This window comes from Coregonus lavaretus (genome assembly GCF_964263955.1).
Source record: "Coregonus lavaretus genome assembly, chromosome: 22".
Classification (NCBI taxonomy): domain Eukaryota; kingdom Metazoa; phylum Chordata; class Actinopteri; order Salmoniformes; family Salmonidae; genus Coregonus; species Coregonus lavaretus.
The window spans coordinates 37198396-37216341 of NC_140009.1; the positions used below are offsets into that span (position 1 = coordinate 37198396).

At 43.3% G+C, this 17946-nt stretch overlaps 2 protein-coding genes across 2 annotated transcripts in view; both read right to left on the bottom strand.

Annotated features, from left to right (window-relative positions):
- Positions 1-17946, bottom strand: part of LOC311150091 (intermediate filament protein ON3-like) — a 409178-nt gene that overhangs the window by 193560 nt on the left and 197672 nt on the right. The gene's annotated exons all lie outside the window — the stretch shown is intronic.
- Positions 5733-17946, bottom strand: part of LOC311150087 (plexin-B1-like) — a gene marked incomplete at its 5' end in the record, with an annotated part of 45950 nt that continues 33736 nt past the window's right edge. Inside the window, 5 exons of the mRNA XM_084187358.1 lie at positions 5733-10908; positions 11021-11095; positions 11257-11332; positions 12250-12314; positions 12514-12661. Of these exons, the coding sequence (XP_084043484.1) occupies positions 10804-10908; positions 11021-11095; positions 11257-11332; positions 12250-12314; positions 12514-12661 (469 nt within the window). The 3' untranslated portion in view covers positions 5733-10803. The remainder of the gene's footprint in view (positions 10909-11020; positions 11096-11256; positions 11333-12249; positions 12315-12513; positions 12662-17946) is intronic.

A 17946-nucleotide genomic window follows, 5' to 3' on the forward strand; every position in this document is an offset into this window, starting at 1 on the left:
CATTGAGAGGCCCGTCGCCTTCGCCTCAAGGGCCCTGAGCCCCACAGAACAACGGTACTCTGTGGGCGAACGAGAAGCACTGGCCTGTGTCTGGGCGTGCGAAAGGTGGCACCTCTACCTATATGGCCGTCTGTTCACACTCCGAACCGACCACCAGTCCCTCACAACGCTACTGTCAGCATCAGGAACTGGCCACAAGCCACTTCGGCTGCACAGATGGGCCGACCGCCTCAGACAGTATGACTATCAGCTGAAGTTCACTCCGGGGAGGGATAACATGGTGGCAGACCTCCTCTCACGCTCCTTTGACGCTCCTACTCCGACCGTCTTGCCAGACGACAACGAAACAGAGCTTGTACAAATGCTCTACGCTCCTCTTCAGTCAGTCGTCTCACTGGAGGAGCTGAAGCAAGCATCGGAACAGGATCCCACACTGTCTACCCTGCGCACCTACATACGCACTGGATGGCCAGCACATGTGCCGGAAGAGCTGGCGACTTTCGCCAGGGTGAAGCACGAACTTTCTTGCTGGGAAGAAGTCTGTGTCTCTCGAGGGTTTTGCACTGTGGTCCCGAGTGGCCTGCGTGCGCGTGTTCTATCCATGGCGCACGAGGGTCACTTGGGCATAGTGAAGGTGAAACAGCGATGTCGAGACCTTGTGTGCTGGCCAGGCATCGACCACGACATTGAAGCCCTGGTCAGGGATTGTGCTGCATGCCTCCTCAGTGGGAAAACAGGACAGTCCGCCCCACCCCCCCTGCAGCCTCTCGCATGGCCGTCCCACCCCTGGGAGCACATCCAACTGGACATCTGTGGCGAGATCCATGGACACGCAGTCCCTCACCATCAGTGCTTCCTGGTGGTGGTGTATGACCTCCACTCTAAGTGGCCAGAAGTGGTTCCTGTCGGAACTGTCACAGCACAGGCCATCGTGGACATCCTAGACAGCCTGTTCACAAGGTGGGGCCTACCCCTCACCCTTACCACGGACAATGGGCCCCAGCTAACCTCTGCCGAGTTCTCCTCATATCTCAGCAACAAGGGAATCAAACACATCCGCACGGCCTCCTACAACCCACAAGCTAACGGAGGGGTGGAACGCTTCAACCAAACGCTGAAGAACGGCATCAGAGCGCACCTGGTCCAGGGGTGCACATTCCAAACTGCTTTGAATCAAACGCTAATGCACTACAGAGCAAGCAAACACACAACAACACAGGTCTCCCCGGCATCCCTCATGCTAGGTCGTGAGATGGAACTGCCACTGGACAGACTCAGAACACAGAGAGTAGCAGAACCGGCGACTAGGCGCACCCAAGAACAGCAGGCAGTGACCAGACACCAAAGAGCAATGAAACAGCGTTTTGACAAGGCACACAGGGTGAAGAAGTCGATCATCCAAGTGTCAGACTGGGTCTGAGCCCGACGGCCTCAGCGGTGCAACAAAATGGCCTCATTCTGGTCGGACCCCTTGCAGGTCAGTCGACAACTGGGGCCCACCACATTCATGATGAGCAATGGATCACGCTGGCACGCCAGCCGCCTCAGAAAAGTTCCTGCCCCTCAAGGAACACGAAGGCACACAAAACAGACATGCAGGCCAGAGACGCCACCGGATGGACCTCCTCCACCACTACCACCCGAGCCCCAGCCTCTGTGGGCTCCCCAAGGGCCAGAGCCACAAGCGGTGGCGGTTGAAGAAAGGCCTATGCGGGCACGAACTCCCCTGCTTATCTGGGGGACTACCTAACCTCTTTTCATTCTTAGGCTCCGTTAGGTGGCTTAGTCAACCTCCAGGTTAATGGACTGAACTGGCTAGTTTGGAGAGTCCATCCGTTTAAGGGTTAATGTTTATTTCTTACAGGTATCACTCTAGGTTCTTGCCCTATGGACATTTTATATATGGTACCAGTCCCTGGTTTTGGAAAGGGGGGGGAAATGTTATGTATGGTACAACGTGCTGTACGTCGTACTGTACGTTGTTATGGTTTACGACAGTGTGCTGCTTTGCGGATGAATGGGTTGTCAGAATGTGTGGCACATGTCATTAAACGACAGAGTGATGTACAATGTGAAACTGTGCAGATGTCCGTTCTTCTACAGCTAGGCTAGATATAACAGTAATAACCTGTGGTTCCCTTCATTAAATATAGTCACTGTGTGAGCCACTTTCCCGGACTAATACGCATGTTCAATGGTAAATCTGTGTCAGACAAATTGGGCCTTAAATTATACAGTTTACTCTTCATAAGTCAGCACCTCTACACAGGGCTGGATCCGGGCATGAGTGGTAGCTTATTACTTTTAGAGAGTAAGAATAGTACAATACACCAGGTGCATTTTCAAAATTTGGTTGTGCATCAGTATTTTTTATCTTGTTATGTCAGGCACTAACCAGGTTTCGATCCAACCTTTTTATGCAAGCAATGTACAATAAAAAATGTCACGCCTGATGGAAACAGCAAATTTGTCGGTAAACTTTCCAAATGTCAACAAAACAAAATATGCTAGAAAAGGTGGGATCTTTTTGTGTCTGTAAAATGAATTATGCAAGAAATGGCGGTGGAAACCACATTATGTGCAAAAATGTATATACCACCATCATATCGAAGTAAGCTTGGAGTCACGCGGTGATATGTTGTGTGGTCCTCCCACTACGACTCGGGAAAGCATGCAGTTGATTTTGTTAGTAATTCTCACTCAGATAGGCTATCATTACATAGCATAAGACATTTCAAAATGTGTAGAATTGCAGGAAATTAGCTTTCAAACAGCAAAAATGTCTCTCCACCCCATGGCAAAATGTGTAGAACTGCAGAAAACCTGCTTTAAAATTGCTAAATGTTCTCTACGCCCCATGGCAACATTTTTAGAATTGCACGAAGTGAACTTTAAAACTTAACATTTTCTCTCCACCGTCAAGAGTGGGGCCTCTAAAATGTTTTGTTGCGAGGTGGGGGTCCCCCAAACAAATCTTGCTTAGGGCCCCCAAAAGTACATGCAGTCCTGTTTCACTGCATGTACAAATGGGTAACCTGTACGATTGTAAGGTGTGAAATGGAAATGCATTTTCTGCATATCTTGAGACACCTTCAAAGAGTGGGGTCACGGCCAGGGATAAGCCATTATTGACGGCGACCCTGGAGCAATTAGGGTTAAGTCCCTTGCTCAAGGGCAGATCGACAGATTTTTCACCTTGACAGCTTGGGGATTTTAACAAGCAACCTTTTGGTTACTGGCCCAACGCTCTAACCACTAAGCTACCTCCAGCTCCATATAGGGTAGGCCTAACTCCAGCTTGACTGGGTCTTTGTGTAGTTCAGTTGGTGGAGCGTCCCCCCTCCCCCCCATCTATGCTGCATGTGCCGGGGGGCTAGGGTCAGTCTGTTATATCTGGTGTTATTCTCCTGTCTTATCCGGTGTCCTGTGTGAATTTAAGAATGCTCCTTCTAATTCTCTCTCTCCCCTCCCGGAGGACCTGAGCCCTAAGACCATGCCTCAGGACTACCTGGCCTGATGACGCCTTGCTGTCCCCAGTCCACCTGGTCATGCTGCTGCTCAAGTTTCAACTGTTCTGCCTGCGGCTATGGAACCCTGACCTGTTCACCGGACGTGCTACCTTGTCCCAGACCTGCTGTTTTCAACTCTCTCGCTCTCTACCGCACCTGCCATTTCAACCTCTAAATGCCCGGCTATGAAAAGCCAAGTGACATTTATTCCTGATGTACTGACCTGTTGCAATCTCTACAACCACTGTGATTATTATTTGACCCTGCTGGTCATCTATGAATGTTTGAACATCTTGGAGAAAAATCTGGCCTTAATGGCCATGTACTGTTATAATCTCCACCTGGCACAGCCAGAAGGGGACTGGCCACCCCTCAGAGCCTGGTTCCTCTCTAGGTTTCTTCCTAGGTTTCTGCCTTTTTAGGGAGTTTTTCCTAGCCATCGTGCTTCTACATCTGCATTGCTTGCCCTTTGGGGTTTTAGGCTGGGTTTCTGTATAGCACTTTGTGACATCTGGTGATGTTAAAAGGGCTTAATAAATACATTTGATTGATTGACTGATTGGGAGGGCAAAACAGAGGTACTCTCAAATACCTAAACTGGCAACATACACTGCTCAAAAAAATTAAGGGAACACTAAAATAACACATCCTAGATCTGAATGAATTAAATAATCTTATTAAATACTTTTTTCTTTACATAGTTGAATGTGCTGACAACAAAATCAAATTATCAATGGAAATCAAATTTATCAACCCATGGAGGTCTGGATTTGGAGTCACCCTCAAAATTAAAGTGGAAAACCACACTACAGGCTGATCCAACTTTGATGTAATGTCCTTAAAACAAGTCAAAATGAGGCTCAGTAGTGTGTGTGGCCTCCACGTGCCTGTATGACCTCCCTACAACGCCTGGGCATGCTCCTGATGAGGTGGTGGATGGTCTCCTGAGGGATCTCCTCCCAGACCTGGACTAAAGCATCCGCCAACTCCTGGACAGTCTGTGGTGCAACGTGGCGTTGGTGGATGGAGCGAGACATGATGTCCCAGATGTGCTCAATTGGATTCAGGTCTGGGGAACGGGCGGGCCAGTCCATAGCATCAATGCCTTCCTCTTGCAGGAACTGCTGACACACTCCAGCCACGAGGTCTAGCATTGTCTTGCATTAGGAGGAACCCAGGGCCAACCGCACCAGCATATGGTCTCACAAGGGGTCTGAGGATCTCATCTCGGTACCTAATGGCAGTCAGGCTACCTCTGGCGAGCACATGGAGGGCTGTGCGGCCCCCCAAAGAAATGCCACCACACACCATGACTGACCCACCGCCAAACCGGTCATGCTGGAGGATGTTGCAGGCAGCAGAACGTTCTCCACGGCGTCTCCAGACTCTGTCACGTCTGTCACGTGCTCAGTGTGAACCTGCTTTCATCTGTGAAGAGCACAGGGCGCCAGTGGCGAATTTGCCAATCTTGGTGTTCTCTGGGAAATGCCAAACGTCCTGCACAGTGTTGGGCTGTAAGCACAACCCCCACCTGTGGACGTCAGGCCCTAATACCACCCTCATGGAGTCTGTTTCTGACCGTTTGAGCAGACACATGCACATTTGTGGCCTGCTGGAGGTCATTTTGCAGGGCTCTGGCAGTGCTCCTCCTGCTCCTCCTTGCACAAAGGTGGAGGTAGCAGTCCTGCTGCTGGGTTCTTGCCCTCCTACGGCCTCCTCCACGTCTCCTGATGTACTGGCCTGTCTCCTGGTAGCGCCTCCATGCTCTGGACACTACGCTGACAGACACAGCAAACCTTCTTGCCACAGCTCGCATTGATGTGCCATCCTGGATGAGCTGCACTACCTGAGCCACTTGTGTGGGTTGTAGACTCCGTCTCATGCTACCACTAGAGTGAAAGCACCAAAAGCATTCAAAAGTAACCAAAACATCAGCCAGGAAGCATAGGAACTGAGAAGTGGTCTGTGGTCACCACCTGCAAAACCAGTCCTTTATTGGGGGTGTCTTGCTAATTGCCTATAATTTCCACCTGTTGTCAATTCCATTTGCACAACAGCATGTGAAATGTATTGTCAATCAGTGTTGCTTCCTAAGTGAACAGTTTGATTTCACAGATGTGTGATTGACTTGGAGTTATATTGTGTTGTTTAACTGTTCCCTTTATTTTTTTGAGCAGTGTATTTCTACAATGATCACTTTAAATAAAAAATTACATTGACCTTTTGACTATTTTATTGCATCACATTAAGTTACATTTCACCTATCAAACAGTTAGAGAAAGCTAATGGTAGGCTTACTTACAAATCGGTGAAGTATTTACAAGGAAATACAAATAATGCTTGAATTTAGCAAGGAAAACAAACAATGATAGCAACAGTAATGTCCATGGCAACAGATGACAAAAATGTACTTTATCGCCAACATAACTTGCTCTACATTACTAACAAACAGCTATTCCCTTATTATAGCTTGACTTCTAAAAATGTATGTCAAAACTGACATGTCAAAAAGCAGTAGTCCCAGAACGTAATGTGAGTCGTAATTTTGATACTCACCTGACTAAAAGTACAGTACACCCTTACCCAACCCACAAACAAAATCAAAAAGGGTCAAAAGCCAAAACATGACCAGTATAGGCCTACATAAAGTTTCTACTGCATTTATATAAGAAAATAAAAAAATAACAGTGTAATTAATTCATTCTGGACCATGTCATCAGTACCAAAGAAGAATATGACAGGTGTTTGCATGAAATCGGATCTCACTTTCAAACGGTGGGTTTCATTGTAATTCCATTGATATTTTGGTCTTCGTAAATAGATAACCAACCAGCAGCCAATCAGACAGGAAAATAAATAAATAAATAAAAATGTTAAAACCTAAAAAGGACTTTAACCCTCAAGCTACCAACATATTTTACATACATCGATCCCCAATTGGGGTCAATTTTTACACCAAGAAGGAACTATTGGAAAAAGCAACAGTCATAGCAAAATAGCAACTTATTTCTTATCAAAGCATCATTAGACATATAACTAATGTAATCTGAAAAAAAGAGACCGAAACACTGTTATTTTAACTAAATTCAAGTTAATTTGCATATTCTGTAAAAACGAAAATATGTTTCCTTCATTCAATGTGCAGCATTTTCTCCAAAATGTTCTCCAATTCTATTATAGTATAATTTAGTTGAAAGAATGTTGAAAATATAAAATTGTTATATTTTATGTGGTAAAAATTACTGCTATTTAAAGGGACAGTACACAATTTTAAATATTATATATATTTTTTTACAGTAATGATTCAGTTCACTTCAAAAAGTGACCCTGAAAGAAATTTACCAAACATATGGCTTAGTTTACTTTATTTACTTACCCCACAGACAGCCTTACCATCGCTGTTAGTAAAATAATGGGAGTGGAAGGGGCTATGGCAGCATGCTTCAAAAAGCATGCCCAAAGTAACCTCAAAACAAATTATATGGCATCTAAAATATCACAAGTTGCTTGCACCCATAGAATATTGGAGGATATAGGAATTTATATAACATTTACCGTAGAGAATACACAACACAGCACTGTGTTTTCATTTAGGGTAGTGGGTTTCCGTCCATCCAGGACCTCTATACCAGGCGGTGTCAGAGGAAGGCCCAAACAATTGTCAAAGACTCCATCAACCCAAGCCACAGACTGTTCTCTCTGCTACAGCATGGCAAGCGGTACCAATGCACCAAGTCTGGAACCAAAAGGACCCTGAACATCTTATACCCCCAAGCCATAAGACTTTTAAACAAGACTGGTAAATACCTAATTAAATGGCTACCTGGACTACCTGCATTTACCCTTTATTTTTTTACACGCACTGATGCCACACAAACACCCTGCTGCTACCACTACTCTTTATTTTTATTTGTTATTCACTGTGTATTTATTCCTCGTGTCACAATTTTTAAAAAGTATTTAACTCTGCATTGTTGGAAAAGGACTCGTAAGTGAGCATTTCACTGTTAGTCTACACCGGTTGTCTACGAAGCATGTGACAAATAAAATGTGATTGATTTGATTTGTAACAATAGGCAAGTACATAAGGTGATCCATCTCTGCAGGTGATCGGTCTATCTGGTCAAAATCACTCAAACAGGTCCCCCTCCATCCTCTGATGATACGTATAACTTAATATTATGTCTCCAGAGAAACCTGGATTCAAATTTTTGGATTTGCCCTAGAATAACAACTTTTCACAGAATACACACCAATATAGCGCTCTATGTAGATAGAGTGTATCGGAGTTCTCTATTGCAGTTCTATCAAGTATTTATACCACTGGCAGACTTTGTACACCATTGGCATATTTTTATATACACAAAAATAAGGTAATTTCGGTTTTGTAGTACAGTCATATGATACGTGGTAAAGAAAGGTACAATGTTAGGCGAGTACATGGGGAGCTGTAGCTCTGCATTGGATCAAAATCACTGATACAGGTCCCCCTCCACGCTATGCATAACTTGTATTTATGTCTCTAGAGAAACCTTGATTAAAATAAAAGGTCATTTTTAAAAATCTAATTACTATAGACAATATTTTGTGTTTTTGGCTGGGGTCAAAATTACCCCAAAGGAATTGAATTTCTGAAAAGTCCATGGGTTGTTCCACGAAATAAGTGCCTTTTGCGTCCCTTTGACATTTTAAGTAGAAATGTTGCACCAATATTGAATTTTAAAAGCCTGTTATATTCAATGACGTGCCCTTTAATATAGACCACATGCACAATTCAATAAAGCATATTTTGTATATGAATAAAGACTTGTTAAAGTGCCAAAATTCCCCTCCATGCATCCTCTGTGACTTCCAGGAATATTTCACCATGATTGTGTAGCCCTGGTTATTTTGTTGCTTTGACAATGTCATTCCTGAAGATTATTTATTTAATGTGATTAGTGATTCATTTTAAGGTTAAAAAAAAACCTGTCCCTCATTTTAAGGTGAACCCTGTTACGCGAACTGAACTCTTGTTTTTAAATGGGGAAACTATGCCTTTTAAAATATGTTTTACAAAAGAAACATTGAACATCTGATAGTGACATCAGTGTAAAAGCAGGTGAACAGGTTCTACTCTTTTTGGCAATTTTTGGGTGTTTTGAGGTGGAAAACTGAGTGGGTCGAGCATAACATGTCAACCCTGTTACCCATAGATAAACACACTAGAAATGTTTTAACAATATTTTTTTTAAATGGTGAAGCTTGCACTCAATTGCCCCTCCCTGTTGCACACAACAAGCTTCCATTCCCCCTGTCACAAGGAGATTTATGGCTGATTTAAGACGAAATCGTTAACCCTGTTACAGTCAACCATGTTAATATATTTGGCACTTACTATAGTATTTTTTTTTTTACCTATTGAGATGGGAAAACACATTTTTTAATTAAGTTGAACATGTGCTCTTTATGACAGAATGTTAAAATGAAGTGAAATCGAACATTTGTTTTCACAAAATTACACATCCAAAAGGCATCGACTTGGTGGAATGACCCCTATAATGATACAGAAACACTAAACATGGGATTTAGATTTGTTAAGAACAAGTTAATTGACAAAGTCATGACAAATTTGAAGAATTTTATAAACCACCTTTGGGCTATGATAACAAATACGCCTATGGGGTCAAAATGACCCCAGTCAGTAGCTTGAGGGTTAAAATGTTGTATTAGTGAAACTCAAACAATAGGGCTACCGTTTAATTTCAGTCATAAAGAGGTCAGTGATGAAGTCTTGGGCAAAAGGGTTCATTGTTGAGACTAAAAACATGTCACGCTTTTATGAGATAAACAATATTATATTGCCAATCTCAAACTCATTCCGCTCAACCTTTAAAACTATACGAATCTCGGACACCCAGAACTAAAATCTCAAGTAATTGCGTCAGATACTAGAATGAGGAGTGGAAGTAGAACGGTAGCTCCACCCCCTTTCTCTGCAAGTTTCTTTCAAGTTAATGGGCCAAATGTCACCCCCCCCCCCTTCCGAATTTCGAAAGACACGCACACCCTGCTAAATCGTGATTTGTTCAAATAATCAGTGTCGAATAACCTGTGAACCGGAACAACTGTTGATTGTTAGTTGTCGCATCCCACAGTGTTGACAGAAAATGTCATATTGGTCACAACTTCAAACTTCCTTTACATCATAACCATCCATTTTCTAAAACAAACATTCTGTTCTGTGAATTGTTGTGTTTGATTACTAGATCCTGTGCTCACAAAATACACCTTATCTGAGAGCACCTTCTGGTCTGCCATTTAAAGATAATGTGTAGTGTAGTAGTGAAGTCTGGCACAGTGCTAAGAGAAGGGAACATTCTGCAGATTTAACATGAACTAGCTGAGATTTCTCTCTGGAGGTTTAGGCTAGAGATGTCTATCATTATCTCAGCATTAGGACGGAAAATATCAGCTTGGCTACTGCAATTATAGGGAACCGTAGAATTACCATGAGAAATGCAAAAAAATTACTTGTACATTACACATAATTTTGGAAAGGAACATTCAAATCAGACAATATCAAATCTGGGTGATCATAAAAGCCAGCACATGGAGTACCTAACATTTTCACAATGTATTGAAAGCAGTCTGTTCTTTAGTGTCCAACTACATGAAGCAGAAAAATGTTTGTGGATCGACATAGACATTGATGGGGAGTGAAAAGGAAGAGTGAAGACAATACTACCTCACACATTGTCTGCAAAGGATAGTTATACCAGAAAAGTAAGACTTTGAAAACATGATTCAAGGAACAGAAGGCATTAGCAAGTGAATGACAATAGCGTCAATGCACTAAGTGCTATTCAATAAATGTTAGTGCTGTATGATTTATCCATCCATTTCCTCCCAGTAAGACGTTGAGTTTGTGTTGCAGAAACTCTGCAGCAGTCCAGAGAGTTCAACAGGGCTTTGCTCACTTACTCAGGATGTCTATGTATCTACACACTGAGTAGTAGCGGATAAATGGAGTCAGGTTGCTATGGAAATGTCCTGTGCAGCTCGTCAGGAGAATCTACGCACAGTAACTCCACACGGATATGGCCAAAAGAGAAGGGCACCACTTTGAGTGCCCCTCAACCTTCTTTGCTTCCTTCAGTCTGCCAAAAAGAGAGGGAAATCACACCCTGTATGCACAAGGTTCCTTTCACTGAGTCTTTTTCCTTTTCACACATTATTTTCATTTCAGACTACTCCTCTCAGCAGCTGTCTTTTCCTCAGGGTCTCGGCCTGTCCCGTCTCAGGGCCACTCTTATCATAGGTCTGTGACTTTATTCTCCACGGCGGCCGCGATCTGCTGGAGCCTGTAGCCCAACTGCATCTTCTGAGCTGTAGGGTCCTCCTCTAGAGCAGTGATGATCTGGAAGGAGACAGTACCAATAACAGGTTAAGTTCATCTCAACTAGCTTGACATCAAATAGAAATTACAAGCATGGGCCTCAAAAACCAATGGATAGAAATGTTGGACTCACCTGATCGTAGTACTTGTTGATGTACTTGTACAGCTCATGCAGGGCCACAAGGTAGTTCACCTCACCAGCATAATTCTGTAAAGAAAGGTGGAAATACTAAAACTTTGGTTCATAACTTCTAAGTGCTCTATGTAAAAACAACCAAAGATTAAACGGAAAACGCCTACAGCAGGAAATGAACCTCAAACATGCACCATGGTGTAGTTAAAAAAAAAAAAAAAAATTATGTTACATACTCGAGACAGTTCTGCAAGAGCAGAATTCATTTCCTGGTCACTGGCAGAAATGGTCTGCCTGATGTCTGCATAGTATCTGAAAAGAGAGACAGAAGTAGAGAGGGAATGGAAATCTCAGATTAGTGCACCCTTCATAAAATCCATATGCTATACACTCATACACCACTCATTCATAAAGCGAAGCTGGTTCAGAAGGGAAACCCAATTATATGCATCAGCTGAGATTGGCAGGTTGATGTTTATTTGGATGAGTCTTGTCCTTGAGGTAGATCTGAGCGATTTCCGCAATATGAGCCAGCTTTATTGTACAAATTAATGAAAACAAAAATTAGCTTTTTGTCAGCTAGTGACCACAGCAGAGCTGCCTCCAGAACAAGATTAATGACGAAAAATGCTAACCTGCCTGAGATTGGTGCAGATCAGATGCTAAGACTTCATACTTAATATGGCGGTCTATTTAAACTGACCAGGTTCTGCTCACACATCCTCTGCCGCTTTCTGCTACTGCTAGTATGAGTTTGCTTGTTCTTGCTACCCACCACCACCACCCCAGCCTCCACCTCTTTGGTTCCATTTTCCTTCCTGCAGGGAGAGTGGTATATAATACCCTGCTCACTGCCTGTAGTTATTTTATTATATAGTGAAGCTTTGCTCTGGCATTGAGCTACCCTGAAGGAGCAGAGCCAATCCCCAAGACCTAATGTATTGTTAATCTTTTCTAATAAATGGTTAAACGAATCCATGGTGTTTCCTTTACGAAATCCATTTCATGCTAATGACTACAATATAATTTGTCTGACTGAGTTCCCTCAACCATAGTGTATAGCTACAGCAATGGTGTGTGCAGCGTGCTGCCAGACAGACTCTCCGTAGAAGAAGCCCTGCAGGCTCAGTGTGGCCGCTGCATGGCACGGACACATTGGCTGTGCCCTCTCTGCTCTGCCAGTCTTTCACACACAGGGTCAGGAGGGCAAGAGCCTGGTGTATTCTCACCTCTCTACCATCTGCTTGTACCGTGGGATATCTCTGGCATACAACAACTTGTTGATAGGAGAGTCCTAGAGGGGGAAAAATGTACATGTTATACTCAAAACACGGTATGGTTACATGAATGTTTAGAACCTGCATGCTCTCGTTCTTTATCTAGTATCCTTTCTTTCAAAACCCCTGGCATCTCTACTCTCCCTTATTTTCTGCTAGACCTTCCGTTCCCCCTTAGCATCCTCCGTATGTTCTCCTCTCCCTGTGTTTGCTCACCCTGCCCAGCTTGTGCTCTGCGATGGTACAGGAGTCCATGAAGGTCTGGGCTATGACAGACAGCACAGCATCCACATGGTCTGATGCCTGAACGTCAAAGATGAACTGGGGGTTCTTCAGGATGTTGATCCAGAACCTCAGGGGTAAACTGGTGGGAAAACAAACCAACCAACAATTAGCACCATCTAAATTCAGAGATAACTTAAGTCTATTCAATGACAAAGCCCTGGGCCTAGATTCACAAAACACTACGCAAAAACGTAAAGCTTTTTTTTTTTTTTTTGTGGTTGTACTTTTTACCCCTTTTTCTCCCCAATTTCGTGATATCCAATTGGTAGTTACAGTCTTGTCCCATCGCTGCAACTTCTGTATGAATTCGGGAGAGGCGAAGGTCGAGAGCCATGCGTCCTCCGAAACACGACACTGCCAAGCCGCACTGCTTCTTGACACACTGCACACTTAACCCGGAAGCCAGCTGCACCAATGTGTTGGAGGAAACACCGTACAACTGGCGACCGAAGTCAGCATGCATGCGCCCGGCCCGCCACAAGGAGTCGCTAGAGCGCGATGGGACAAGGAAATCCCACCCGGCCAAACACTCCCTTAACCCGGACGATGCTGCCAATTGTGCGCCGTCTCATGGGTCTCCCGATCGCGGCAGGCTGCGACACAGCCTGGCATGAGCCACTCGGGAGGCCCCAATGTAGCCGTTTTTAATTTCAATATCAAATCATTTCTGGGTAACAATTAAGTACCTTACTGTGATTGCTTCTTAGTAAATAGCAATTTCTCAAGCAATAACTTTGCTAGGTCGTTTGCTGGTCGTGGTCTGAGAGGGGAGGGGAAAACTGAAAACTAGCCATTATTGGCAGAGAGGTTTGAAACTCTTTCTTATTGGTCTATTAACTAATTTACCGCATGGTGATGTAACCATGGAAAGGCCAAAACTCCATCCCAACAAAACAGGCTGAAATTTCAGGCAGTCTTTCCAAACAGCTCTTAGACTAAAAGGGCATTATCATAATTTGCACTATTTCACAGTATTATTCCAACCTCAGTGTTGACTGCACTAGGCCTTTAAGAAAAAGTTAATAAGATAGTTCGTAAGTACAATTCCTCAACAATTGACCCTTCGCTAAGCCCCGCCCTCCTTGGTTACTGTTTCAACCTCGGACAACATTTTCCCGGGAAGCCAAATTCCACATTCAACCACTGGCGAAATCCCCACACAATGATCTCAAACTTTGTTTCTAATACACAATTAAATTAAACACAGACTACCCCTTGCTAATCAGGAAACTGTTTGGTATGTTGTGGTGGACTGTCATTACAATTGCTTAACGGGTTCTGGCAAAAGTATGGTTGTAGTGTAGTTAGCCACTGACTGGCTCTGAATTCACTGTCAGCATGCAGTCAACACTATAACCACTTTTGGAGTTAACTACAGTTCCTCAATTAAAAGGTTTGAGCTTATGCCGCTACCATTTGTGGTAGATGGTGGCAGATTGTGGTATCACACTATCACAAGGGGGAGTTAGAATGCTGATCTATCGGTAGTCTGAACTGTGACACAAATTGACTATCTTTTCGTAAATTATTGGGAGGTGTGAATGTTTCAGTCCAAGAGTCTATCTTCTCTGGCACTAGAGTCCTGCATCAGGCAAAAAAGTAATAATTGCTGGCAGGTGGTCCCGGAGTTGAGAGAACTTGGGTAAATACAATGGCACAATTACACTTGACATGTGGATTGACATTTTTTTTTTTTATAGGCACGGTGGGCTTTTGGTTTCTCACCTTCTAAAAACAGACAGAAATAATTCTAAATAACAACCTGGCTTTATTTACCACAGTGTGAAAGAGTGCTAGCCCCTCTATATAAAGTGAGTTTCTGAAACACGGAGTCCTTCTTTGCTGATGTGAAGAAGAAACTGAATGAAAGAGAGTCCAGCGAAGATAGGGAGGGGAAAAAGGTTGCCCATATTTTCAAGACCTGAGCTACTTCATTTATTTATGAAATCTACTAGTTTAGGCAATTTAATCTATTCATTTCAGGCTTAGCCTATTTAGTAGGCTATGTCGCAGCATAAAGCTATATTTATCAGCATAAAGCAGTGACTCACTCATTCGTGGCTTTGGATCAAAATAAATAAGTACCAACATTCTTTCTGATAGTCTTTGATAAATAAATGTTTTGACCAAGTTAATCTGCTCATGTTGTGTGTGTTCAATTATTTGTGACACTGTGGTTACAATGAAGAATGTAAACAAAATAAATCAAATAAATCCTATTCATAATGAATAATCAGATGCGTGTTGCAAGCTTGTCATTTTTCCTTATTTAATTTTTTTGTATTATTTAATTTGATATTTTTGGACAATACAAAACATACAAACGACAACTACATCACACCTGCCCAGACCCACCTACTCAAACCCCCATCACCAGCGCCTGCATCACTCTCCGCCACATGGCCTCAAACTGCACCATTTTGTTTCTCTCCGTCGCCCATAGGCACTTTCAACATTTGGATAATAAAGCATTTAAAGGCTGACATTGATTGATTTTCAGTTTATAAGTACACTTTTTCAAGATGATTGACGAGAAAAGTATCGTCCAACCCATCGCACTACACCCTTGTACAGTGCCTTCGGGAAAGTATTCAGACGCGTTGACTTTTTCCACATTGTTACATTACAACCGTATTCTAAAATGGATTTTTTTTTAATAATCCTCAGAAATCTACATACAATACCCCATAATGATAGAGCAAAAACAGGCTTTTAGAAATTTCATTTACATAAGTATTCAGACCCTTTGCCATGAGACTCGAAATTGAGCTCAGGTCCATCCTGTTTCCATTGATAATTCTTGAGATATTTCTACAACTTGATTGGAGCCCACCTGTGGTAAATTCAAAATGATTGGACATGATTTGGAAAGGCGCATACTTGTCAACAGTTGAAGTCGGAAGTTTACATACACCTTAGCCAAATACATTTAAACTCAGTTTTTCACAATTCCAAACATTTAATCACAGTAAAAATTCCCTGTCTTAGGTCAGTTAGGATCACCATTTTAATTTAAGAATGTGAAAATGTCAGAATAATAGTAGAGAGAATTATTTATTTCATATTTTATTTCTTTCATCACATTCCCAGTGGGTCAGAAGTTTACATACACTCAATTAGAACATGGTAGCATTGCCTTTAAATAGTTTAACTTGGGTCAAACGTGTCGGGTACCCTTCCACAAGCTTCCCACAATAAGTTGGGTGAAGTTGGGTGAATCCTGACAGAGCTGGTTTGTAGGCCTCCTTGCTCGCACACGCTTTTTCAGTTCTGCCCACACATTTTCTATAGGATTGAGGTCAGGGCTTTGTGTGATGGCTGATGTCTTCAGATGTTGCTTCAATATATATTCAATATATGCACATCATTTTCCTTCCTCATGGTGCCATCTATTTTGTGAAGTGCACCAGTCCCTCCTGCAGCAAAGCACCCCCACAGCATGATGCTGCCACCCCCGTGCTTCACGGTTGGGATGGTGTTCTTCGGCTTGCAAGCATACCCCTTTTTCATCCAAACATAACGATGGTCATTATGGCCAAACAGTTCTATTTTTGTTTCATCAGACCAGAGAACATCTCTCCAAAAGGTTTGATCTTTGTCCCCATGTGCAGTTGCAAACCGTAGTCTGGCTTTTTTATGGCGGTTTTGGAGCAGTGGCTGCTTCCTTGCTGAGCGGCCTTTCAGGTTATGTCGATATAGGACTTGTTTTACTGTGGATATAGATACTTTTGTACCTGTTTCCTCCAGCATCTTCACAAGGTCCTTTGCTGTTGTTCCGGGATTGATTTGCACTTTTCGCACCAAAGTACGTTCATCTCTAGGAGACAGAACGCGTCTCCTTCCTGAGCGGTATGACGGCTGCGTGGTCCCATGGTGTTTATACTTGCGTACTATTGTTTGTACAGATGTTCGTGGTACCTTCAGGCGTTTGGAAATTGCTCCCAATGATGAACCAGACTTGTTGTGGTCTACAATTTCTTTTCTGAGGTCTTGGCTGATTTATTTTGATTTTCCCATGATGTCAAGCAAAGAGGCACTGAGTTTGAAGGTAGGCCTTGAAATACATCCACAGGTACACCTCCAATTGACTGAAATGATGTCAATTAGCCCATCAGAAGCTTCTAAAGCCATTACATTTTCTGGAATTTTCCAAGCTGTTTAAAGGCACAGTCAACTTAGTGTTTGTAAACTTCTGACCCACTGGAATTGTGATACAGTGAATTATAAGTGAAATAATCTGTCTGTAAACAATTGTTGGAAAAATTACTTGTGTCATGCACAAAGTAGATGTCCTAACCGACTTGCCAAAACTATAGTTTGTTAACAAGAAATTTGTGGAGTGGTTGAAAAACGAGTTTTAATGACTCCAACCTAAGTGTATGTAAACTTCCGACTTCAACAGTATATAATGTCCCCTGGTTAACAGTGCATGTCAGAGCAAAAACCAACCCATGGGGATGAAGGAATTGTCCGTAGAGCTCCTAGACAGGATTGTATCAAGCCACAGATCTGGGGAAGAGTACCAAAAACATTTCTGCAGCATTGAAGGTCCCCAAGAACACAGTGGCCTCCATCATTCTTAAATGGAAGAAGTTTGGAACCACCAAGACTCTTCCTAGAGCTTGCCGACCAGCCAAACTGAGCAATCGGGGGAGAAGGGCCTTGGTCAGGGAGGTGACCAAGAACCCTATGGTCACTCTGACAGAGCTCCATAGTTCCTCTGTGGAGATGGGAGAACCTTGCAGAAGGACAACCATCTCTGCAGCACTCCACCAATCAGGCCTTTTTGGTAGAGTGGCCAGACGGAAGCCACTCCTCAGTAAAAGGCACATGACAGCCCACTTGAAGTTTGCCAAAAGGCACCTAAAGACTCTCAGACCATGATAAACAAGATTCTCTGGTGTCGGACTGGGAGACTAGTCAGGATCGAGGCAAAGATGAACAGAGTACAGAGAGATCCTTGATGAAAACCTGCTCCTGAGCGCTCAGGACCTCAGACTGGGGCGAAGGTTCACCTTCCAACAGGACAACGACCCTAAACACACAGCCAAGACAATGCAGGAGTGGCTTCGGGGACAAGTCTCTGAATGTCCTTGAGTGGCCCAGCCAGAGCCCGGACTTGAACCTGATCGAACATCTCTGGAGAGACCTGAAAATAGCTGTGCAGCAACGCTCCCCATCCAACCTGACAGAGCTAGAGAGGATCTGCAGAGAGAAATGGGAGAAACTCCTCAAATACAGGTGTACCAAGCTTGTAGCGTCATACCCAAGAAGACTTGAGGCTGTAATCGCTGCCAAAAGGTGCTTCAACAAAGTACTGAGTAAAGGGACTGAATAATTTTTAAATATTTTTTTTCATGTGCA